Consider the following 26,938-nt stretch of genomic DNA (forward strand, 5'->3'; position numbering starts at 1 on the left):
CTCAGTTGTGTATATAAAGTATAACAGAGTGAGGCCAGTGTTCATATGCTTTGAACACACACACACACACACAATTTTATATATACATTTGTTTTGTAAATGTGAATTCATATTTGTAAGTGTAATACATTTATTATAGCCGTGCATTTTTTTTTTTTTGTCAAATCATCCATTTTCATTATGCACGCCTATATTCTATATATTCTTGTTGTAAATAATGATTGATTAAACTATTACAGTTATGTCTAGACATGCACACACACGCCTAATTAAAACTCAAATACTTCTCATGCATCTGCCTGCATTCTAAGAAAAAAAAAATGCACTGCAAACTGCAGGAGACCAGGAGTATAATCAAACATTATAATTGTTCATTAAATATTTACAATGCTTAGTTTATGAAAAATGCAAGTGACTGGCTAAATAACTCTCTATTAGCCGTGAGGTAGGTTCATAAAGAATTACGAACACTGCAACGTGCACATATCCACTCAACCCTAATTGTATTTACAATATTCATTTTTTAAATCAGCATGAGAAAGTTCATTATGTACCTGTGTTTGCAAAATAAGGATTTTACTACATCTCCGAGTTGGTGAACGTTAAAATCTTGTGTATAATAAGCTGTTTATGAGTTGAGAAGAAAAAGACAAGATAAGATAAGAATCACCACAGAGAATCATGTTGAGCTCATACTGTACAATGTTAAGTTGTTTTTTAATGTTTGCTAACTGAAAGGGAGAATTCTTGTGGATTAGAAACCATTTTTGGTCTGCCATTTATTGGTACTCAGGGAGCCATTCTCAGAATTCACTTTATGAGCTCATTTCCCAGAATGATTGAGCTTGTAAAATGATGGACAACGGCATTATTTTAGAGCAGCACAATATGCGTGATGTGCTCAACGCAACACGCTTACGAGCAATAATCTTTATACTCGCTCACATAAACCAGAATTAGCTCGGAGAAGACAGAAAACACTTCAACCCAGTACATTTTTCGTCAGCATGAACATTTACTTTTGCCATGTCATATAACAAAAAGTGATATTAACTAGAAATCAGGTTTCCATGTGGTGTAACTTAGTTTTATTTTAATTCCACAAATTTGTCAAAAAAATTACAAAATACTCAAATGGGGAGAACACAGGACTCACAATCTGCCTTAATTATCTCTACTTTTTGTTTACACTGTGTCATCCCATGGCGACTACTAATATATACAATAAGCTTCAAGATACCAGTATATATAAATCTTAGCAGTCAGAATGTACATTCTGCTATTGCCGCTTTGAAACAAGAAGCTAAACCATTGACAACACTCAACATCAAAGGTTTAAGACACAAAAGAGGGACAAAAGGAGAAAATGCGTCAAACGAAAATAAAATGCTGTATACATCCGAGACAGAATAAAAGATACATGACAGTCCAATTACACAAAATGATCGGCTTTGGGCGCATACTGCTAAAAAACAGGCTTCTATGCATACTCTTCGAAGGATGCACCATGGCTTTTTAAAACCAAACGGGGAGAATTAAAAACTGTACTTTGAACCGTAAGCTCGAAAAAGGCCCACCGGAGGTAAAAACCAACGTTTAGCATGTGTCGTTTCAAGTAACGAAACAAACCAAACGAACGAAAACACTGCATGTAACAGTCGACGATTGCTATCGAACAGCCTCGACGTGATGGAGAGCAACTAAAGAGGCATCATGCATCACAGGTAATGCAGTGTCAGGAATGCAGAGAAGCTCAAACACGGTCGTCATCTCCACTACTGTGAACAAATGCACACACGGGTACACAGACTCCAATCCAAGCCACCATCTTCCCTTAGGCTTCACAGTGAGAATGGTTCTACGAATCTGTACAGTAGGTCGGGAAACTGACTGCGCGAGGACAGACAAACCGGGGTTGAGGTGGGGGGGGGGCGTTGCTATCTTTTCCAGCACCCTTTGACCATGTGTAAAAGTTATTAAAAAAAAAAAAAGCAGTCCGGTCGGTTTCGCAATCTCTAAGCACAGAGGATCTTGCCGAGATATGAACCCAGTTGCAAAACTGAACGCCGTTCAACTTTGGTACACAGAAGACAGAGTGAACGGCTTTCGAAATGCACTTAAAAAGCCATGAGAAAGCCAATTTTGCTTTAGTAACACAAACTGAGGTTAATCAGTGCAATATTTCTTCTTTCCGAACGGGCTACTTGCCCCAATACTCATGAGGCACCGCGCGTCCTCCTCCTTCAAGTGTTTCGAACGTCTAACTCTGTTTGAAAATATGGTCACGATGTCATGAGTGTTTGTCGCAGACTGTCGATATATATGAAACAAAACCAAAACATTACAAAAAAAAAAAAAAAAAAGCGTCATCTGAGCTTTGACCTCTAGAGGTGTTTGGATTAAAATCCGGTACCGTTCCACCCAGCGTTGGACGTGGTTACCTGCTCTAACGGTGCCATCTCCTTCCCCTCTGAAACAAGGGATGACACTTGAGAAAATTATTATATCGGAGGTCTAACGACTCTGTTAGGAATCCACACCTAATAATAATTATAATAATAATAATAGTAATAATTATATATGTATATATATATATTTATATACTATTTACAGACTCAAAAAAACGCCATGCTGCAGCTTTTCTTAACATTATGAAAACCTCCTACAATGTATTAAAATAAACATTGAATTTAAGATAGCACTTTTTCAGATATAATGGCCCGACTGTTCTGTTCCTCTGTTTTTTTTCCCCCAATTAGCACAGTGACAAAGTATCTGGTTTTCTAGCACCTACAAAAGACGTCAGGGAAGCTTCTCAGAGTATGTTCATGCAGGAAAGTCACAATCAGTCTTGAGGACGCTGTCACTACTTGAACGATATATAACCCCCCGAAAAAGTCAATGTCTTAAAAAAAAAGTCCGGAATAGTGAAGAAAGCTGACAACAGAAAGAAGGTTCCTCAGACGATCCTTGACTGTTCTGCCGAGACCTCCTGTGTCCTGCCGATCCTCTGGGAGTCCGCCGTTGATCACAGCTGCTTGTCGCTTTCCTTCTTCAACCGGCTGCCAAAGAGACGTACGATATTATGACGGATGTTTGAAGCACATATGCGTTCTACAGGCTTAGTACAGATACTGTCAAATTTCAAGGATTTTTCAAGCACTACTTTTTGGATTTTCAAAGACTGTGAGACTGACCTGTAATAATCCTCCTGTCCTGGTAGAGGGCCTCCGTGCATGTGGTGATGACCGTGTAGCCACTGCTGCTCCATGGCCAGTCTCTGTAGTTCTGCAGACTGTGCATGCATGGCCTGCAGCTGGTGTGCCGCCGACATGGGTGGTGGGAGCCCGCCTGGGAGATCTCTGGGATATGGAGCGCCTATCGAAGACACAGGAAGATTGATTAGCCAATGCCTGGATAAACAGCAGGAATGATTGAGATGCCGTTCACGTACGTGTCTTACCGAACACAGGGTGCCGTAGCATCTCGTGTTCGTGCGGGGGCTGTCCGAGCAGGGGGTTGGGGATGGCTCCGGGCGGGTAGGGGAAGCGGGCGAGGTGCGGTCCACCGGCCAGCGGGTCTACGAGCGGATGTGCCCCAGAACCTGGGGGACACACAAGACATTCACCACCACCTTCTCCGTGTCAGCAGCTTTTTGTAATGGTACATAGTCAATATCATACAGAAATACACATAATTGCTATTCACAGCACTGACATTCAAAATGAACATCATGCTTCAAAGACAAGCATGCAATATTTAACAGTAGGGATGCATGACATATCAGTATCATTATAATATTGTATTGTGATGATAATTTACTCTCCCCATGTCATCCAATATATTCATGTCTTTCTTTCATCAGTCGAAAAGAAATTAAGGTTTTTTGAGAAAAACATTCTAGGATTTTTCTTCATATAGTGGACTTCAATGGGAGCCAATGGGTTGAAAGTCCAAATTGTAGTTTCAGTGCAGCTTCAAAGGGCTCTTCACGATCCTAGCCAAGGAATAAGGATCTTATCTAGTGAAACTAGCTGTCATTTTCTAAAAAATAAACATTTATATACTTTTAAACCACAAATGCTCATCTCGCACTAGCTGCAATGCGTGTCATGCATGGTTAGTTCTTTGTCTACTCCAGTTCAAGAGGTAGGGCGAAAACTCCATCTCATTTTCTCCTCTAAATTCAAAATCGTCCAACATCCTTGTTTTACCTTTTTTTAAAGGGTGTTTGACTTTCTTTGCATGTTCACTTTGTAAACCCTGGGTTGGTACTTCCGCCTATGTCGCGCATGACCTTTCTAACATGATTACACAATGCATCAAGTTAAGCTAGTGTAAGATAAGCATTTGTTTTTAAAATGTTAAAACCTGCTTTAATTTAGAAAATGACCGATCAGACATGAGACCCTTTTTCCTTGGCTGGGATTGCATAGTGTCCTTTGAACCTGCAATTTGGACTATTGGACCAGCCTAAGATGGTTTGGCTGGTTTTAGCCGGTCAGCTGGTCTCAGCCTAGACTTAGCTGGTCAGCAGCCTGGTTTTAGAGGGGTTTTGGCCACTTCCTTAGCTGGTCAGGTTGGGAGACCAGCTGGAACAACCAACTAAAACCAGCTTAGGCTGGTTTTAACTGTATTTTTTTTTTCAGCAGGGATATGGAGAAAAATCCTGGAATCTTTTCCTCAAAAACCTTAATTTCTTTTTGACTGAAGACGGACAGACATGAACATTTTAGATGACATGGGGGTGAGTAAATGACCAGGAAATTTTTATTCTGAAAGTTAATTTAGTTTTTAGTTATACAGTTATAAAATATACAGACAAAATATGCAGTTTTAATATCAGTCATTTTTAGTCATAACATAAAAACAATTACCAGCCAATTTTTTTTTATTTATTTTTTGCTATTTTAAAGATCATCTTCAATGGCCCAAATGGAATCTGTGTGACGTTTTTTAAATTTTTGGTCTATTTTTCTGTGAACATTTAAATAAATATGTTCTTAAAAAATGAGAGTACTGCTCTCTTATTTGCAGCTTAACACATAATCAAATCAGCCAAAACATTTCGTAAACACAAGAGATATGCACAAGATTCCTTTTGGGCTTGAAGGAGAACTTCACTTCCAGAACAAGCATTTACAGATAATGTACTCACCCCGTTGTCATCCAAGATGTTCATGTCTTTCTTTCAGTCGTAAAGAAATTATGTTTGAGGAAAAAATTTTAGGAATTCTCTCCATAAAGTGGTCTTCAACCGTGCCCACGAGTTTGAACCTCCAAAATGCAGCTTCAAAGGGCTCTAAACGATTCCAGCCAAAGTTCGGGTCAATACAGTTAGGGTATGCCAAAAAAACTCCCATCTTATTTTCTAATGAGACGGCGGGAGTTTTTCGACATACCCTAAGTGTGCTGACCCAGATTACACAGAGTATGCATGCACATCACAGAGCTAGACAAGATGAGCATTTTAGGTTAGAAAGTATAGAATTTTATAAATTCTCTTTTTTAGAAAATGACCAATCGTGTCGCTAGACCCTTATTCCTCAGCTGGTATCGTTTAGAGCCCTTCGAAGTCGCATTCAAACTGTGTTTTGGACCTTCAAACTTACAGGCACCATTGAAGTCCATTATATGGAGAAAAATCCTGAAATGCTTTCCACAAAAAACAGTTTCTTTACGACTGAAAAAAGAAAGACACGAACAACTTGGATGACAAAGGGATGAGTATATGATCAGTAAATTTTTGTTCTGGAAGTGAACTTCTCCTTTAACAACAATCCAGCACACAACAATAGAGTGAAAGGTCCCTCACCTTGGTGCAGCGGATCTTGTTGATGCAGGTGTAGGTGTGAATGGATGTGCGAGTGCTGATGGTGATGTGGCGTCACGTTGAACATCTGGAGCCGTGCGATGGGGTCGTTAGCCACAGAGGCCATCCTCTCGACATGTAGCCTCTCGGCCAAGCGTTCGGGGTAAGTCATCTCAGGCCGTAGCTGCGGCCCAGCCAGTGCCAGCCGTTCCCGCTCCAGTGGATTCAGGCCCGGGTGGAAGGAGGCGAATGGATGAGGGCCAGCCATGGGCGGGAGACCAATGGGCCCGTGTCGGGCAAAGTGCTCCATGGGGTTGGCGGAAGGATGTAGGCTGTCCAATTCTGGAGGTTTGACCTCGAAACCCGGCTTCATCCTCTCCATTCTCAACTCCCTCTCGCGGATCTCCCTTTCCCGTATCTCTCGCTCCCGCAGCTCGCGCTCACGCATGCTGGGGTCTGCGTTGTACAGGCCGGGCATGTGGTAAGCAAGGAGAGGGTCTGTGGGGTTAAGCGAGACAAAGAAGGGATGGTTGCGGTTGGTGGGGGACATGACGTGGGGACGTGCGTATTCGCTGAGCGTGCGCAGGGCGGGCGTGTCGGGGCCGATGTAAGGGGGCACAGTGGCGATGGTGGTGGGTGGGGGATCAAAAGATGTCCGCATATGAGCCGATCCCGCCATCTGGGGTTCACCCATGCGACCCTCATGAGAAGAGCTGGAAGCTTTCTGTAAAGAGAAGAGGGGATATTTAGGCGCAAGCAACCAATTGATAATTTTAGCAGAATTTTAACAGGATAAAGTCGGATTTTAACTTGTATGCAACTTACAGCAGCTCTCTCAGCCTCCTTCTCTCTCTCCCGTTCCCGCTCTCTTTCTTTTTCTCGTTCCCTCTCCTTTTCTTTTTCTTCTCGTGCTTTCTGCTCCGCTTCCCTCTTGGCTTTCTCCAGAGCCTCCTCTCGCTTCTTTGCCAGTTTTGATGAGGCCAGTGGTGTGAAGTAAAAGTCTGTTCTGGCACATGTGTTGTAACCTCTGTCCAGATGCTTGTAGAACCTGTAAACATCATAGATGGAAAGACCATCAAAATAAAGTATTACTGTCAGTGCCTTTTTGCTTATTATGTGACATATAAGCTATGCAAGTGCAGAAAGCTTTTCACTGGCTGAATGTGCAGCCATTTGAAAAGCAACGCAATTACTTTGTGACAAATAAATAACCTCTGGCATGTCCTCTGGTTTATACTATACTAGAGCCACTCAATCAGTCTTTTTAAATCGCCAGTGCCATAATGAGCTGCTTTCTCTGTGCATTAGCAAGCTTATTGCTATTCACCGCAAGGGAGTGTGAGACAAGGCCACAGCAGCTCTACAAAGACATGCTTATGTTCATGGAGGCTTTCCTTGCTATGATGCAGTCATTAATCTGTGCCCTGTCTTCACTTGATGACTGCAGAGGAGCTGAAGCAGGTTTAATTAGGATACTACATTAATAGTGCTATTTAATGCAACTTTTAAACAAGTACATTTTGTACAGAGGCCTGATAATGTGTAAAATGATTAATATACCATTTTAATAAATATACGCATTTATATTGTGGTTTGTTATGCTATTTTTAACGTTGTTTTAAAAATAAAATAAATTACTGATTTATACTTTTAATTTATTCAGCAAAAATAATTATTAAATGCAATCAAATATGAATTAATTAAATTGTTTTTATAATATTGATAATACATTGCTTTTTACTGTACTTGTTTTTTTTAATTACTGATGTTTTTGTAGTTGTTTTTATTACAATAAAAATATTAATACCATTCTAATAAATACAATAAAATATAATATTGTAACTATTATTTCACTTCTACTACTACTACTACTATATTATTTTTCTCTGTTTTTATGTTATTTTTTCAGGTATAATTATAAAAAAAATGTATATATTTAATAAAAATTATTGCATACCGTGCTGACTGGCTGGCGTGACTGGGAGTGTTGACGATGGTGGGTGGAGGTGAAGGGCTCCTCTGTGGTGGTGGAGGACTCTCCGGCTCCTCCGCCTCATCCAGAGGCTCTTCTTTAATTTGTACAGGTGGCACAGTGGAGGGTCCCGGGCAGGGCGTGCTGACTGATGCAGGCAGGGGCATGGATATAGAGGAGGGTGGCTGCTGCAGCGTAGCCATTGAGCTCGCCACAGAGGAGGGAACGCTGGAGGGTGACAGAACGGGTGAGCTGCCTGGCATGAAGGAATGAGGAGGGAAGGGGGGCTGAGAAGGTGCCGAGTGCGAGGCGGAGGAAGAGGAAGGGAGCGGAGGAGCCGGCGGGGGTGCTTGACTTCCTGTTGCCGGAAGGGTTTGGGACTGGGTGAGGACTGGAGGTTGCACTGGTGGAGGCTGGAGCTGCTGGTTTTGAGACATGAGCTGAAGGGGCGGCGGATGGGCGGAGGGAGGGTGATGCGTGGATAGAGAGCTGAGGGGCTTCAAAGCGGGCGGAGGGGGCAAGTTGGAAGGCATCTGCGGGAATGGCGGGTGGCTGGGATGCTTGTGTGATTGAGGGTTTGGCATTTGTGGGATGGGGGTGGTTGGAGGAGGTTTGATATGGGGCATAGGCAATGGTGCGGGCGGGAGAGGCTGCTCTCTCGGAGGCTGGCTGCTGCTCTGTGAGGAGGACTGTGACTGGGATGGAGGGGTATGAGGTCGCTGTTGTTGAGAGAGGGAGGCGGCTTGGGCCTGACCCGAAAGAGCAGAAGGGGGGACCTGAGACTGACCCATTGGGAAGGATTGAGAGGGTAAAGTGTGAGGGTGAGGCATATGTGATGGCCCTGCCTGCAGAGGGTGGCCCATGGGCGGCATGGGACCGTGTAGTGGAGGCTGCAAGGACTGAGGGCCGGTTTGAGGGGGTGGAGGCGGTTGAGGCAAGCCCTGCAGTGGGGAATGAGGTGAGGGCAGCCTCGGGGCTCCCGACTGGATGAGAGACAGCGGACCTGGTGGAGGTATCTGCTGAGGAGGCATGGAGGTAGGGGGAATAGATGGGGACGGCTGAGAGGACAGGGAAGGAGCAACTGAGGCGGGTGGTGCGGAGGCTGCGGCTGCAGAAGGAGGAGCCGGGGGTAAAGCCCCTGTCTGGCACTGGATGACCGGAGGGTGCTGGCCTTGGAGGATCTGCTGCTGCGCCGAGGAGTCGGAGTCGCTCTCGTTATCACGCGGGCTGGGGATGCTGGGAGAGGAGCTGCGGTTGTCCTGGTCAATGTCCTTGGGATCGCTGCTGCCCTCGTCATTTACGCTGCGACCGTCCGAGCTTTCACCCTCGCCCTCTCCCTCGCACTCCGAGGGCGAGTCCGGCCGTTCCTGTGGATGATGGAGGATAAATAAACTTAGCGCCGGTTACTAATGACCGAATAATGGGTGCAGTCATGATCAAGAACAAATAACCTTTCAGAGTGCTCAAGTTGCAATATGAACTCCTGACATTTACAGGATATGAAATCACTCTATCGTGCAATCACATTGCTACCACAGGTAATGGCCAAAATAAATACAACATAGTGTCTTCACTGGATAGTGAAATCAAAACAGAGCTGCCATGAACCCTTCAGTGAACTTTAGTATAAGTTTATTTATGTCTTTTGGATTAACGGAGAGCAGTTCTTCCAAGAAAACCTCTAGCTGATCATTCTTCTCCCAAACAAATCCCACATTTTCATGCTAACAATAATTTAGGCACATTATCACTGTCAAACAACCATCTTTAAAGCAGCAGCACAAATTGAGAAGTATCAAAAAAGGACAGTTTTTGACAGCAAATTTTGATTTAGTCTTAGTTATAGTCTTTTGACTAAAATGGCATTTAGTTTATGTTTTAGTCATCTGAATTGTTTTAGTTTTAGTTGACTAAATATAAGATTTTAGTCAACTAAATCTACAGTAGGTTTAGTTGGCTAAAATCTAATGGGTTTATTTACAGTATAATGCATTTATTAAGCATTTCTCTAAAATTAAACTCGTATAGGTTTGATATTAAGGTTTTATCATGATAAACTCAGATTTAACTGCTATGACACAACATGCCTTTATATTAAAATTAAATGAAACCACTCATATAGAAACAAGAACATGGTCTTTTCAATGAAATACCAATTGTTATATAAGCCAATTATGCATTCTTTATATAAACTTGTTTACCACTTTCTTAATTCTTTCAAGCAGACATCATATATATATATATATATATATATATATATATATATATATATATATATATATATATATATATATATATATATATATATATATAAATAAACTTAGATTAATCTTTATTAGGGCTACTAAAGAGATTCAGTCAAGAGCAGCAAGTGATTTTCTGTCTTTCTTTTGTTGCTTAACATTAGTGCCACAGACAATAGCAACTAAATTAGGCTCCTGTCCCTTTAAAACCGAACGCACAGATGCAATGTACTGATACATGTCTGGTATTCTCCGAACTGTTTACGTTCATCTAAAACGTAACAGAGTGTGTTTATGTGAACAAAGCGGAAAATTCGACATAATTGTGTGTATTTCTCCATTCATGAGATGCGAAAGAGTACTCGTGCTGCGTGAGAGGCGCTGCTTTCAGTGTCTGCGTTAAGAAAACCAGACCGAATTGAGCTCTCTTTTGCATCGTCTAATTTATCCATGTCTGCTCTTCTCTTACTCCCAAATATTGACATTTTTGAACGTTTCATGATACGTGCAGCACGTGTATGCTAACTTGATACAGTTCAAATGTAGGCAATCTAACCACCTAACCACGCAGCAGATTCGTTCTGAATGACTCTCTTCCCAAATCATCCCTCCCTAACATTTTCGTCTCGTTTATATTAGCTGATGAAAACATGTTGTTGACGAAAATTATGATGAAAATTTTTCGTCAACAAAATTAACACTGGTTCTGAGCTACTCTTACTCTTCACACAAAATTTTCTTACATCGGTTGGTCGTTTAGTATGAGTTTCCTTACCTGTGTTTTAGACTTCTTAGCGCTTGCCCTCTCGGACTCCTCTGTATCCGAGGCTCCTTTCTCTCTCTGACGTTTGGCACTCTTCATAGGCGATGGCGCCTCTTCCTTTGTCTTCTGTTTTGACAAAACAAAAACATGTTTCCTTTGAAAACATAGTCCTGTGATGCTCAGTGTGATTTTGATTGCTACAGTCTGGTCGTGTAGATCGTACCTTGCTGGGTTTCTTCATTGAATCAGTCTTGCTGTCAGTGCTGGAGGTGCTTGCCGCACTTGGTGAGGTTCGCCCGCTGGACCGCAGATCCTCATTGGTCGGTGAGGCTCTGCCATCTGGGCTGGCGGTTTGCTTCTTGCGGCCACTTCGTAGCGTTGACATCTAAACCGGATAACAAAAAAAATCAGATGTAACACTGCTAACAACGCTAAAACATTATACGCAGTTAAAAGTTTAGTGTCTTACCGAGCCGCGATTCCGTCGAGTCCTCATGCTATGCTTCCCACTGAGTCCATCGTCTTCCTCTTTGACAGGTTTGAACATAAACGGCGGCGGGTCTACAGGCTTCTCAATAGGGGGTAGTTCGCCGTATTTCTTAAAATGGATCCGGCAGTCGGTGCACAGCAGGATGTTCTCGCGACCCCCGTGGTGCCAGTCCTTGGAGGCTGTAAACACAAATTTAAGTTCAGCTGAGCTCTGCTTATTAAACATTACACTAACAGGAAGCGCTCAAGGCCTAGGCAAAGACCTCTAAGGTCAAAGACTCTTGCTCATCCGTGCTGAGAATGTTTTCGTATCAGAAGTGAGAGCGATACGAATGCCAACTGCATCCAACAGGTCAGAGGATTTAATGAGGCAAAAAGCGAATGAGTAAGTGTCAGATTGGATTAAATTAGAAATGACACGCTCTGATGTCCATCTGCCAGATGAGGGACGAGGCAGAGCATCAGAGCGCTCTCAAACTGAGACTAATTACAGGCCTGCAGAGGGGATTACTGAAGTCTTCTGAAGGAAGAAGTCTTATAGAGTCTTCACCTGTCTCATGGTATCGCTGTATTAGCGCAATACCTAATCACTTCACACCTGAACAACTGACAGAACTCATTGTTTGCTTTTTCCTCTCACATCGAAATAAGATAAATTAAATTAGAAAATAAATTAGGACTGGGCGATACAGCCAAAAAATTATCACAATAATTTTTTTTTTTCATACCAGTCGATATTGACAATCACGATAAATGTCAAATTTTTATTTCTTTTAAGTTTAATGACATATTTTTGCTACAGTGTGAAAGTTGTAAAACCCAGACGGTTAAATGTGGCTTTAAAATATTCTATATGATCAGAACATGACACAATGTTTTTTGAATTCTTCACACTTTTTCCAGTCATTCTTCCTTAACAAAATAAATATCTTATTAGAAAAAAATAAATTCTTAGTTGTTTGTTGCATGTTTTAATGAGTAATATTGTTTCAAATCAAGAAACAGGTTTGTGTTACCTGATAATATTATTATTATTAATAATAATAATAATAATAATAATAATAATAATACTTTTTTTCGTAGAAATACACATTTGATAGTAGCTTGAGTTAGGATGCAGATATAGATTTATGTTCATTATCAAAATAAGTAATATCTGTAAAACTGGTAGCAACCTCATTTTTATATATGGTGAAATCGAATTATTCTGACTGTATGTTTCTTTTTTTTAAATGAACCATTGCTCTTCCATAGTAACAAATATAGCAACTCAATACCATGTTAAAAATGTAATATGGTTCCTAGGTACTTGTATGAAATACAGTAGTCTATATACATTTAGTACAAATGCATGAACTCTATAACTTAATCACAAAAAATACTGTAATTATATTCCATTACTCCTCCTCCAATACATTTAACACGTCTACATTAATAATATAATAAAATTCGACAAATATACCCACATTTCTAACACAATACCACTGTGCAGTTAGTGCTACTACAGTAAATCCATGGTAAATGATGGCAATTTCCTCTCAATTTCCTAACAAATAGATTGAAAAGCCTTCTGACTGTATTGTTGCACACATTGTTCTCCTGCCTGTCAGTGCTGTTTCATCTGGCTATAAACCGAGTCATTTGTGTTCTTCACTGAATTCAAGCGCTTCACACTGGCGCCATTTAGTGACCGAGACTCAACAGCGAGGATAAACGGTCCGAGTGGCGCTTTGACTAGCGCTCTTTTGTTCCTCCTTTGCCGCATTATATTGAACATTTACCAAACTCTTGTTATCGTCTATCGAGGAAATTCATATTGCGCGATTATTATCGTTATCGATTTATCGCTCAGCCCTAAGTGAAGTTATACAAGTGCTGGGTCTCTAATATGATAAATTAAGCACTCACTGGTAGTGAAACAGTGACGGCAGGCGTAGCCCTTCAGTTCCTGCTCGCTGTCTTCACTGTCAAAGTCATCTTCGCTGGCTGAACTCAAGTCCACTGAAAAAGATAAACATGCTGGTTAATGAACATCATTTCACAACTACAGTCTCTTTAAGACAAGCCTGCTCCACTTAACACATTATCAGTGGCTCTTTGAAGAGACAAGTATAGTACACATAATAAGAGCGATCCCTCCCTGTTACGTCTCTTATCGGATATGAGATTTCAGCTGTTTACTTTGAAGAATCACAGAGGGGGATCTGCGCTCTGAAAAGCCATATTAGTCCTGGGAGTTTCAGGGATGTCATGTTTAGCTGTGACAAGAGTCTGTTCTCTGTCTCTAGGGGGAAGAGAGGCAGATTGCACTTACAGAACTCGCTGGAAGGCGGGCGGGAGGGAGTGTTGACGGGAGTGGAGGCAGTGCGGGTCTTGATCCGGCGGAAGACGGGTTGTCTGCGGTGCCTGCGGTGGGCTCTGCAACTAGCAGCCTCTGGGGTTTTCTTCCAATAATAGTAAAAGGTGATCAGCTCCCCCTGTGAGAGAGAAAACGCATCTCATGAGCCAGCTGTTTGTACCGAACAAAGAAACTCTTTAACTACTATACAACAAAACTAACGTTGATCTGTTAGATGTGAATACAACTTGATAAGCGAATAAAAAGCCTCAAATGTCAAACAGATAAGGCAGCTGCGCTGAAAAACCAGTTGATGAAACCAGTTTGGTTTTGATGACAGATAGAAGGGAAGGGAGAAGGTACAGAGTCCTGGACAAAGAATCCACGCCGGGTTTGCCAGCAGGCTGGCTTGTTGTGCCGTGGCCGTGTCTGTCCCAGGATTAGGCAGCGAAGCTCTCTGAATGCTGGGATATTAGGATCAGTACATTGGTGGCTGCCTGGGTGGCAGGCGCTTGAATGGAAACAAAGGAACATGTCAGGGAGAGCTTTGGCGCTACAAATAGGGAGTGAAATGGCTCCAAGCCCCTGTGCTAGAAGAGTCAATTGAACTTTAATCAAACATTCAGAGGGCGCGCTTGCCAGGGAGTAAGGCATATAAATCCCGAGCACAAAAGCCAGCCAGGAAATCAATACCCTACTGAAACATTAACACATGCAATCATGGATCAGAAGACGCTTTGCTGAGGCAGCCTGCGCAAATTAACTGTCGCTTTCCGGACACACTCAAAACACACAAGCCCTGAAACCGTTGTTTGGTGGAGAAGCAATTACGCACTTTTCCTGCGGTGGTTCCTCTTGTACCTTTCAGTTTCTTTCCAACTGTATCATTTGCCTGATTTTGGATATGCATTTCAAGACACTGCATTGGAACGGCTTGCATGAGCTCTTAACATGCTTTAATGTTTTAATGGTGCAGGAATGAGTGAAGAGGACAGTCATGAGGTTTGACAGGGTCTGTTAAACTCAGTCTGAATGGGGCTTGGGTATCTTTAATGCGTATTGATTGCTTTCCCTCTTTGCTTCGGCTGTTCTTCTTGACATAAATTGGTCATTAAAATGCTGCTCTCCCCAACACATTAACAGCTTTACGGCAAACACTTCAAACTATTCTTGGCAGCAAGCGGAAAAACATGTACTTCCAATCCTATCAGACTATTCATAGGCTATTTTATTGCTTGAGTGAATTTTACTGAACCATATAGATTCGCCTCGGATGCCTGCACTTGAGTATATGAATTACATTTACATAAATCACACACAAAAAAAAGCTGCGGCGGTCTGATGGAAAGGCTATAAAACTGAGGCTGGCCAGCTAAGCTACTATGTCTGACATGGGCAAACACACAAGATAAGTCGTGTGCTTACAGCTTCTTAGAAGCTTTGACTGACCCTTTTTCCAAAAGCAAATCAAGGTACGGCATAATTTTCATCAAAAAGCACTCGGCGTTTAGAATATAAATCCACTTTATGCTCTTGGAAGTAATGGCGAGATGTGAATATGCCATTGGAGAGAAAATAAAAATTCATCACAAAGACATCAAATAAAGCACGCCGATGTTCTCAAAATGTTTCCACATGCATCAGACACAGAGTATGCCATCTTAGTGGCCCAATGGACACATGTATGAGGAATATCAATTATCACAATCACTTGTGGGTCGTACAAATGCTCGCCAAATGAGAAACACAAGGCTGACAAGCGTCAGCTTCAAGTATCACAAGCTTTGAAGTAAACTAGCCATTTCTACTCACATCTTGTTATATCTCTTAGGAATAAGCCGAGCTCCTGCGGGTTATTTATGTGATATGATGAGTGGAACGCGCAATGGCGAAAGGCCCGGGCCCGCGTTTGAGAGCAAAAGGCTTTTTGGCGGGGTCGGTCAGGGCGCAGGTGCAGGCCAAAGGATGGCAGGCTTCCTGATGTGAAATTTAATTGAAATGTGCAGATCAAAACTGTTCAGCAGGACAGCGGGCTGGCTTTCTTCACAGCCTAATGACTGTTCGCCACAGCATCCCCCTCCCCTTCCTCACGGTTGCCCCTTGCTTTTTATTTTCGCTCCCTCTATTTGATGTGAGCTTTGAAGCATGAAACCTCAACTTAATGCTACAGAAGATAAAAAGAAAAGGTCATTTTAGCCCTCAACCATTTCGCCGGAGCACTTCATAGCTCTTAAACGTCCTAGAGGAAGGCAGAGGAAAAATTTCTCCGGGGTTTGGCGTAATAACGCTGTGAAAGGAATCACCGTGGTCATTCAAAAGTAATTTAGTCCACAGGCTATCAAGACAGGTGTCAAGGTTGGAGAAGAGCAGACATTCACGGGCGAAGATAACGCAGTGATGTTTAATGCAATCTGCTCGAGCAATATGTAGAGGAGTGGGGGAATGAGGATGAAAAGAGTGATGAAATGTTTTGAGAGGATCATCTGTGATGATGACAAATTTCCTTGGGCGATAACTGTACGATGGAGAGCTGTAGAAAAATCCCCTTTCAAGCTGGAAGAGAGGAGATGGAAGAGGAAATATGATTTGATTAGAAGCGTGGAAGGGCTGTGCCAAGTCACGGCTCCGGGTTTTTCTCTCATCCCTCACCCGCTTCGGCGCTGCCCATTCTTTCTGACAAGACGTTGCCGGTTTGTTCGTCGCACAGATAAGGGAAAAAAAAGGCAATTTTTCTCAAGGTGCTGCACAGAAACGTAGGACGGGCAAAGAAGAAGCTATTAGTCTTTTATATAAGGAGATGTCCTACTGTGAAGCAAAATAAAAGATGACATCTGGGGGAGGAAATGTCTCCTGCGAGTTTCTGTTTGCAGTGGAGGCCTGTGAAGCTAGATGCACATAGCGAGTTAGTGTCAAGTGCTAAGACTGACAGCTTGAATAACAAAGCCAGGTTTTTGTGTGTCAAGGTAGGTTTGTTGGAAGCAAAACTGAGATTTCTCTCAACTCTGTAGTGAGCATCAAATGTCAAATTTGAGCCTTTATTTTCTCGTTTTCTGGATGCACTAGTGTGCAAAACATTATGCTAACCAAAAAAAGATAAATGGTCCACCCAAAAATGAAAATTTACCCTCATGTCATTTTGATTTACTGTCATACAACACAAAAGAAGGTATTTTGTAAAGAGAGTTCCTCAGGGTTCGGTATTGGGGCCGTTATTTAGTATATATATGTGACCCTGGACCATAAAACCAGTCACAAGGATCATTTTTTTGAAATTGAGATTTATACATTATCTGAAAGCTGAATAAATAAACTTTCCATTGATGTGTGGTTTATTAGGATAGGACAATATTCGGGATATTCAATATATTCGAGATACAACCATCAAAATATTGAGAAAACCCAAATGAAGTTCTTAGCAATGCATATTACTAAACAAAAATTAAAATGTGATACATTTATGGTAGGAAATGTACAAAATCCCTTCATGGAACATGATGTTTACTTAATATCCTAATGATTTTTGGCATAAAAGAAAAATCAAAATTTTTGACCCATACAATGTATTGTTGGCTATTGCTACAAATATACCCCGTGCTACTCACGACTGGTTTTGTGGTCCAGCATATTGATAACACAAGGTTTCATTTGTATGCAGATGTTTTTGACATCGTCCAAAATAGGTTTTGTGCATTGACTTTGGTCTTGAAAAAAATAAATAAAATAAAATGCATTTTATTTTCAAACTCTAAAATTTGTTTAGAAAACTCTATAACTTTTGGACTTCCCAGGGGAGATGGAGATGCACTGGTATTTACTGATATGTAAAGCCATATTGGGTTACTTGCTATCCTACTTTGTTGTTTTATTCAACAGAAGTTGCCTGGTAATTTCATTTTGGGAGAATACTCTCAACTTTATGAATCTGTAGCATTTTTAATACTATTTGTGGTTGAAACGGCACTGGAATTTTGTACGACATGAGAAGCCGAAAATACATTTTCCCAAATAGCTTGTCCCCCCAGAGCCAGGATAAATGCGTAAAGCTACTCGTGTATGTGGAATTTCCTCCATTAGCCCTGAATCTCTAAGCAGAAGAGAAGAGTGTGTGCCAGGGAGCGAGAGATACTGACAACGTAAGCTTGGAATTATGAGACATTTCAGAATGCTTCCATCTGCAGAATATTTCTGGAGGGTGGATTATCTGACAAGGAAAGGGCTTACCTCCTATCACGGCACAGAGAAGCGCTTTTCCACTCTGATTTCGCCTCGAGAAAACCGACGATGTGCGAGCGTGCGTGCACAAACTGTAATTTCCAACAGATTACGCTTCTTTTCATTGCGGCAGAACGTTGGGGAGAAACCGTGGCTGGACCTTCTGGTCATGTGTGCGTCTGTGTGTAGGATGGGTGCGAGGCCTAAACTCCTGTATTTATACACTCATCCACACTCAGGCCTGGACTTGAACAGATGGTTTCTGTTTTTCCTGGCAGATTTGTGACGAAGCCACAAAAGGCCCCTGCTTTGACAGTGAGCCAAACGGTTAAGGCTGTAGTTGGCAAATACAGGGGAAGGAGAGCAGCAGAGAATGCGAGGGAGGGCAGCGAGGGGGGAAAAGAGAAAATGGAAGATAGCAACAGACAATCAAGCCAGCCTGAAGAAAACCTCAAGAGCATTTGCTTGGTTAAACAATGTTTTTGATACGAGAACATTTGGTCACTAGGTACAGACAGCCGATGTGCAGCTGTAAACATTAATTAGTCGAGTTGGCCTGTGTGCTTTCCGGTTCTTGCATGGGACTGATTGTGCCCGTGTACATGTGGGCGGGAGGGAAATGCAGAGGTAAAGACAAATTCAAGCCTGTGAAAGGAAAAGAGAGCTGAAAGAAGTTTGACTAACTTATGGCACTTTACATTTCACACACTGAAGAAATGGATGATTTTTGACTATTTTCTTCATTAACATAATTTTTATATAGTATGTGCATATACACGTTTTTTTTTTTGTCAAAAAAAAAAAAAAAAAAAGACCAGAACAAAAACGTAATGCAAAGATATGTTAAATGTAATGTGTACATACATATATATACATATATATATATACATATATATATATATACACATATATATATATATATATATATATATATATATATATATATATATATATATATATATATATATATATATATATATGCACACACACACACACAATATATATAATTTTTACAGCAAAATTAACTGCAAAAAAATATTCTTAAAAATAAAAATTCTTTTTAATTATGTACACATATATGAAGAGTTTATAGGCAAAAACAGATCTTTTTTTATAATTTGTTTTTGTAATTTTTACTAAACAAAAAAAAAACAGCAGTTTGAAATTAACTGGAATATATATATATATATATATATATATATATATATATATATATATATATATATATATATATATGTGTGTGTGTGTGTGTGTGTGTGTGTGTGTGTGTGTGTGTGTGTGTGTGTGTGTGTGTCTGTAAAGAGACAAAACGTAAAATGTAAAGTAAAAAATGTAAAGTGAAAAAAGCAGATTTTTCCAGTTCCTACCAAGTTGATAGCTCTTCATTTTTTAAATGCCTTGCCACCAATTTTTGCTCCCACTCTAGACAGTCTATATTGACAGTCAAAATAAATGCTGCTGTTATACCGTCTGAGAAGAGCCCTGAAAAATCACATTGAGAGGAGACGTATATTACTGTAACCTTGCTCCAAAGTCAACAAAGCAATGTAGCACACTGCAAAAACAGGCTCCATTCAAATACGATTGCCCAACCTTGTGGTTAAATCAGTCAAATGCGAGAGGAAAAAAAAAGCGTGCTACAATGGCCTTGGCTGATAGAGCGGGGTGTAAAAGGATGTTAAATAGACAGCGGATCCCTGCTGCGCTGCCGGTTTTCTGTTGGGAAAGAAAGAATAAGCCGTGTGTGCTCGCAGGTCAACGAGGCACAAGCAGAGGAATCAGCAGTTGTGTTTCCCTGCTGTAAGCGCTTTTAACCAATGGAGGCAAAAGTACGCCACAGCAAGACTTTTTGATGGAGGTCGATCTCTTTAATCCAAAAGATCAAGTTGTACAGCCACAGCTTTGTTCAAAAAGCCAGAGAGCAAACAATACACAGGCTATCCATGCCCACTCTTCATACACAACAAACAGAAAGAATTATAATTTACTTGGATAGCCTATCAAAAGAGCCTAAACCATGCAAAATGGCCAAGCACACCGAGATTTCCATAAACAACATTTACCAAAACAAGCAGACTATTTTATCAAGCCTGGACAGCTGCTGGCGATCGAGCAGGCCGCCAGTTTTAGCCATTTTAATTAGTGCCCAAGCCCGAATACCTCTAATCACACAAGCGCCTCTCTAGGGCACTGGCTGCGGGGCTAACGTCTTTGCAATGAATTCAATTTGACATTTATACAGATCGCACCAGGGCAAACATCTGCTACAAGGTTGTGCCGAGAACAGTTCTATCATCTTGGCCATCTTAGCTTGAAAATTACAGGACCCGAGGGCCAGGGCTGCCTCCTTGCACAATTGGATCCTCCGCAGCTTCACCTCTCTGCAACGCCAGCAATGTTGCATGGATTACGCCACGGACGCTTTACGATACGGCTGTTTTTCCAACGTGACGGAAAATGTCCCCCATACATCTCGTCCCACGCTCGTGTCTATTTTACAACCTAATATTCTTTCCTGCAGGTGCAACTTAAGCTTTGGAGCGTTACCAGTTAGTCTGCGCCCCCCTGCAAAAAGGGTCTACCTGGCATTAAAAGCCTAGGGCAGGTTTCCAAAAGGTTAAAGAACTGCACTGTAACCATAAAATCACATGCACAAAAAAAAAAAAAAAAAAAAAAAATTTAAATAAAATGCATTAAAATAATGTATCCAAATCACTAAAGACGAGCATCTGAAGAGTAGAGAGAGTCTTTCTGGGACAGCACATGGACAGAACTGCAAAGCTGTGTTATCTGCGATCTGTAGACACATCATGCCGGGTTTGTTTGGGAACATTTCTTGCACCAGTACACAAATTATTCCATGACGTTGTCTTTCAAGTGGAGGAAATGGTGGCAGCGAAAAGAGCAGAGACAGTAAGACGACACACCCACTTCCCCAGCTTCCTCTTTTATTTGACTTCATATAAAGCATTCCAGAGAGCTAGTCAGGCCTGGTGTGTTTGCACAGCAGTGGGTGCTTAGCCTTGGCACTGGCTCTTTATGAGAAACCCAGCTAATAAGTGCTGAGGGGAAAAATGGGGAGAGGCAGAAAAGCTGCACTGTATCGCCCTCCACGGCCCTGGGCATTTAAAAACGCTACGGTCATATCAAACCCTGGACCAGATTAACTAGAAGAAATGCAAAGGAAAGAGTCTTCACTAGAAATGCTGCTATTTGAGGAGCAGGAAAAGGTTTCATGTTGGATGAATGGAAGGAAGGAGTTTCAGAATATGCTCAAAGTCATACAGAAGAAAGAGAGATATGGCAAACGAAATGGGAGAGTGGGAAAAGGACTGTAGAGAAAATAAATCAAGCTTTCCGCGGGGTATTGACTGGCACTTGCACAGAGAGCTGGCTTTCAGCACAAAAGCGACTTCAATCTTACGCAAAGTGGGGCTTTTTAGAGAACGCTCGCTTTTCTTAGTGTATATTGAACTAACCCCTCAACCCTGCTCTTGAGCAAGACTGTTATGCCTCCATCTCTCCTCTCTTCTTTCTTTTTGTCCTGGTTTACGTTTATGCTTGTTTACGTATGCACGCAAAAACTGACAAACGCAACAAATGTTTCCACGTGAATGGGATTTGATATTAAATCAATATAAAAAACATTTTCAAACATTCTGTCAGGAGTAAATCCGTGCACAAAAAAAGCAAAATAGTGGCGTCAAATGATTAATCGCATTCAAAATAAAAGCACTTGTTTATATAATATGTGTGTAATGTGTATATTTATTATGTATATAAAAACAGACGCATGTACATATTTAAGAAAAATGTGTTTATATTTTAAAAATATTTATATATAATATCTATTATATGAATATGAATACATAAATGTGAATACATGAAAATATTTTCAAAAACTATACTGTATGTATGTATTTATATATACAAGTATACACATTATACATACACATCATGTAAACAAAAACTGATTTTGGATGCGATTAATTGTGATTAATCGTTTTACAGTACTTATGCAAAACCATTTCTTCTGAACAAGTGAAAATGGAAAAAAATGATGATATCAACATATCTTCTTTCCTCGTCGCAGGTAAACAAAAACCAGCGTGCAACACATTTCTGCACAAAAGTGCATTGCTGCACTCGCCAAACAGGTATCTGGGTGTGTACACGCACTTAGTTAATAATTATTTGCTCTGCATTTCGCTTTGTTGTTTCATCTAGAGGGTCACGCAGTTCACTAATAATCGCAAAGGGTCATTTTAAATATGTTATTATATTTATGGCCAGCGGGATACGTGCTGTTCAGCATGAAGAGTCAAAAACAACTATCAATGATTGTAGGGTGACAGGTCTTTACACAGCTTCTCTCTGTTAACAGGGATTTTCTTCACTGACTAATCATTGAGCATTGAGTCAATATCCTACAAAACATGCACTTGATAACCGACCTATTAGCCAGAGCTTGTGTTTCAGTCTCTGACATGACATTGAGGCCAGTAGAGCTTACAGCTGACCTGATAAAACTGACCTGATAAAACAAAACATACTGTACTTAAGCATGCTAAAAGAATGTAAAAAAATTATATATATACAAATATATGCGTACGTATATATACATATTATATGTATACATATACAAATGTGACCCTGGACCACAAAACCTGACGTAACGGTCAATTTAAAATCTAAATATAATATTATAATTAAAAAAAGCTGAATAAATAAGCTTTCCATTGATGTGTGGTTTGTTAGGATAGGACAACATTTGGATGAGAAATATTTTTTTTAATGCAAAAATATCAAAATATTGAGAAAATCACTTTTGAAGTTGTCCAAATGAAGTTCTTAGCTTTTATTACTAATCAAAAATTAAGTTTTGATGTATTTACAGTAGGAAATTCACAGAATATAATCATGGAACATGATGTTTACTTAATATCCTAATAATTTTTGGCATAAAAGAAAAATCGATAATTTTAACACATGCAATGTATTGTTGGTTATTGCTATAAATATACCCGTGCGACTTATGACTGGTTTTGTGGTCCAGGGCCACATATAAGGTATTTGGAAATTATATTATATTTAAAATGTATATAATGTATAGTATAAAAATACCTAATGTATTTACTATAGAATGCTTTAATAGTAATAAAAGTTTAAAGATGAGTTTCTGACATCATTCTAATATTAAAAAAAAAAACTGCTATGAATACTGTGAAATGCAAAGTAATATGTTTTAACATTTTAACAGACAACAAATTTAAAAAGGTACAGTGCATTTTTTTTTTTTAAAGTAACAAAATTACATACACTTTGCTACAATTTCTTATATTACTTACATTTTGCACTTAAACTAAAGTACTAAACTTTAAGCCTAATAGAAGTTTAGTTCTTTGAGGCATCAGTAATCAGCTGTGTAGCTGTACTGAGCTGTAACCAAATATTATATAAACAGTCATGATTCTGTTTTGACTAAACACACGTCTCAGGGCCCCTGTTTAAGCACCTAACATGCTTACTGTTAAATCTAATATTCAAGCACTCAAGTCTATGCGTAAGCTATGGCTTTCAATCATTTCCTTAACCTCACTGTTTTCAAAACCACTACGATGTAGCTTCAATTTCAAAACAAAAGAGAAACCACAGCGAAAAGGAGTTTGCTTTAGTGTCAATGAACGATGACAAATGCATTCAATGAGAAACAAATGACTTACCGTCTCCTTGTTAGGGAGCAATTCTTTCCGAATCCGAAAAAAGTTTTTCCCGTACTGCCTTAGACCCTTTATAAACCGTTTCTGTTGAAAAAAAAACAAAAAAAACAAGAGAGATCAAATAAAGTTAGATTTTTAACCACCCCTAACAATAGACACATACATTACATTGTGAAACGCAACGGGAAGAAAACAAATGTTGTGATCTTAATCTTAAAATCTCTGCTTGTGCTAGCACAGCTCAGCTACAGTGAAAAAAACAAAAAACAAAAAAGAGGGGAAATGACAACAAAAGCAGGAATAGAAGCGGAGATTAAACCACAGCGGAGTAGAAACACGATGGCAGCTCGTTTGAAATCTTAGTGAAAGTTCAACAAGGCGATATGCATATGAGTGTCGCACAACACCGAACTTCAAAGCTGAAACAGAACTTCAATAACTTACGGCGAATCACAACACACTTCTCCCTGATCTTACAATTTGCACGCTCGCACTTCAAACAGCTGCCTGATTCCTGCGCAAACTACTAGAATTACAAACCTATTTGCTTATAGTTACTGGAAACAAACTGAACTTAAGCAAACACTGCTCAAAAACAATTAATAAAACCATAAGAAAATAACTTTTACGACACCAACCGAACTCCCAAAATAAAATGTGTTTACACAGGCTGCTGTAACACAAAAGGAGACTGTGTAGCTTCTATGCTTTTCTATTCCTTTAAGAGCCACAGACTGTGAGCCATAAAAAGCGGAGGCAGAAACATTCATAACCAGCGAAGCAGACAACCAGCAGATTTACTTTCTTGTTCCAGCGGCGAGCCCCGCTCCACAGTAATCTCAGTCAACGGTCCTCAACAAACAGTTCAGAAAGCCCGTGAAAAGTCCACTCGGCACACGACCCAAATCTCTACATCCACTTGCGGGCAGCAACAAAATTGAGGTGCAAATCCACAAAGTCTCCGAAGGTACGTCGTTTTTTTACGAGCAAGAGATAGCTTGTCACTCTCTGCTCCTCCACTACAAAGGGGAAGGCTTTACATGTGATCTTTCTGCTAGAGAGCCTCTGGTCTACGGCTGGCCGGAAAACCCGGAGCGGATTTGTGCAATGCATGGCGGATCGCAGGGGCCGTGTCACACATGCATGTTCTGAGACATCAAGTCTACGTCTGCTCTTCTCATTACTCAAACTCCAACCCCCTCACGGCGGTTTGTAGAAAGGAACCGTACAGTTTCACTAAGCAGAGAAAAAGCCAGGGCGATCTTTGTAGAGGTTTTAGACGTGGTTAAAAGCCAACTGCAAAACCAGTCATGGAGTTCCTCCTCCGCCGCTCTTGCCAAACTTCTTCTCAAATGCATACCGGTTATGTAACGGGGAACTGTTTACACATGGCGTTTAGAAAGAACAATCTTCAGCGAGGATTGCTTGTTTCTCTTTACAAGGTTTTAAAAGAAATCATAATCAAATCAAGATACGTAAAAACCACTACTGACGGCATTTCATCCAGAGGCGGATGATTAACCAGTAGGTGGTGCAATGTGCAAAAACAGCATGTGATGATCTTTAAACGCACCTCTGACTAAAGTACTAGTTATGAGTTGCAACACGTCAGACACTCCAAGCACCTAAATTATTTTACTCAATATCTTAATGGGTGTAACATCGAAACGTGCAAAATAAAGTTAAGTCAACAGCCTCGTTTGGTAATTAATCGCTAGCCTGTTGACCACAGGTCTAAGGTGTGTACAGGCACATTAGGCGTCAAAGAGATCCTTGCGCGCCTTGATTATCCGAGGTCCCGGATCCTGACCGGCAGGACAAAAATCAATTACACCTGCCAGAGCGGCGCGTGTTAGCGGCCTGATTATGTCACCTTAATTATGTTTCCACTACTGTAATATTTACAGTGCACTGCGGGCAGGCGACTACGTCTCGTTCGCTGCGTGTCGGCTCCACTTTAAGGCTCCATTTCAGCTGCCTGGGCTCGCTGCACTCTGAGCGCAACTAATAAATCATCCACCAATCTGCTCCCTGAATTGCTCTGCCTCTGCTACGATTGCTCGGGCCCGCCGTTGCTAGGCAACAGGGCAGATGACGGGAGGGGCCGGAGAACGAGGGGCGAGTGGAGGAGGGGTGAAAGGGGGGAGGCGAGCGCTACCGAGTCACCAGCCGCCCGCTCTGTCGAAACAACAGGCTTCTTTCTGTCAAAAATTGTTCCAGTGCGCTGGCTCTGCTTTCTGCCTCTCTCTCTCTCTCTGCTCGACAGTGCTCTATTGTAAAAGAGAGAGGGGAGAAGGGAATACAGCTGAAAAGCCTATTGTGATGCGTGCGCACTTCCTGCCTAAATCATAATTGTTAAAAGCTGTAAAACTGGTTAAGATCATTCGAGCATGTACAAACAGATGGTGTCAGACCACTCTGCACAAAACACACTAAGTGTGTCCAACACAAACAAACACACACACACACACAGAGAGTCTGGCAGTCTTCAAATACCAGGAATGCCTAACATTTAGCTCAATGGCACAAACACAGGGGGGGTCTTATGAAATCACTGTGCTTGGCCTTTCACTTAAACAACGAACGAGTGAGTATACAATTACCGTTTCGCACAAATGTGATTCGACATGACGGCAACGATGATGCCACTTTCACACACAAAGCGACCACAAAGAGAGATGAGAGCCAGCCCACATCCTGTCCATTTTAACCTTACATAACATCAAAACCACAACAGAAATGAAGAGAGACGTGAGGGAAGACTATCAAAGGCCCAGACGTAGCGCTAGTCCTATTAATATGAGCAGATGCCTGGAAAGGCTTCTAAATCAGGCCGTCGCTTAAGCGTTTGCTTAGCGCTTGAGTCTATAAATATGCATAGATTCAGCGAAACCGCAGCTTTTCTTGTGTACTGTGTAAAACCAAAGGTGACAGGAAATACTCCAACACACCCTTCCTGCCTGTGCAACTCTCTCGTGGCAATAAAACAGTCTTTAAATCTGAGCGTAACTGATTTCACTTCACACACAAGTAAAATAGTCCAGCAAAAGAAAAAAAAAAAAAAAAATCACCAAATAAATTAGTGGTTGTCATCTGGTAGGCTGCAGGTCTGTTTATAAATGTGATATATACATTATGATGTATATATTTAAATTTTTTACAATTACAAAAAAAGATTGACTGCACTATATTATACTATTTTATATTTAGATTTTATTCAACATTACATTCACATATTATATGTGACCCTGGACCACAAAACCAGTCATGAGTAGCACGGGTATATTTGTGGCAACAGCCAATAATACATTGTGTGGGTGAAAATGATCAATTTTTCTTTTATGACAAAAATCATTGGTATATTAAATAAAGATCATGTTGCATGAAGA

At 40.8% G+C, this 26,938-nt stretch overlaps 1 protein-coding gene across 10 annotated transcripts in view; it reads right to left on the bottom strand.

Moving 5' to 3' along the window:
- Window positions 1–349: 349 nt before the first annotated feature.
- rerea (arginine-glutamic acid dipeptide (RE) repeats a) overlaps window positions 350–26,938 on the bottom strand; it is a 195,263-nt gene continuing 168,674 nt past the window's right edge. For 5 of the 10 annotated variants that reach the window (XM_051097329.1, XM_051097330.1, XM_051097331.1 and 2 more), the window contains 12 exons: window positions 23,553–23,633; window positions 13,594–13,756; window positions 13,188–13,280; window positions 11,260–11,459; window positions 11,014–11,175; window positions 10,803–10,916; window positions 7,770–9,151; window positions 6,638–6,860; window positions 5,816–6,536; window positions 3,455–3,634; window positions 3,198–3,378; window positions 350–3,062 (listed from right to left, as the gene is read on the bottom strand). In XM_051097329.1, coding sequence (XP_050953286.1) covers window positions 3,029–3,062; window positions 3,198–3,378; window positions 3,455–3,634; window positions 5,816–6,536; window positions 6,638–6,860; window positions 7,770–9,151; window positions 10,803–10,916; window positions 11,014–11,175; window positions 11,260–11,459; window positions 13,188–13,280; window positions 13,594–13,756; window positions 23,553–23,633 — 3,534 coding nt within the window. In that variant the 3' untranslated portion in view covers window positions 350–3,028. The remainder of the gene's footprint in view (window positions 3,063–3,197; window positions 3,379–3,454; window positions 3,635–5,815; window positions 6,537–6,637; window positions 6,861–7,769; window positions 9,152–10,802; window positions 10,917–11,013; window positions 11,176–11,259; window positions 11,460–13,187; window positions 13,281–13,593; window positions 13,757–23,552; window positions 23,634–26,938) is intronic. The other 5 variants (XM_051097334.1, XM_051097337.1, XM_051097332.1 and 2 more) reach the window with 3 other exon arrangements.

The sequence above is a fragment of the Labeo rohita genome, chromosome 23, assembly GCF_022985175.1.
Source record: "Labeo rohita strain BAU-BD-2019 chromosome 23, IGBB_LRoh.1.0, whole genome shotgun sequence".
NCBI classification, from domain to species: Eukaryota; Metazoa; Chordata; class Actinopteri; order Cypriniformes; family Cyprinidae; genus Labeo; species Labeo rohita.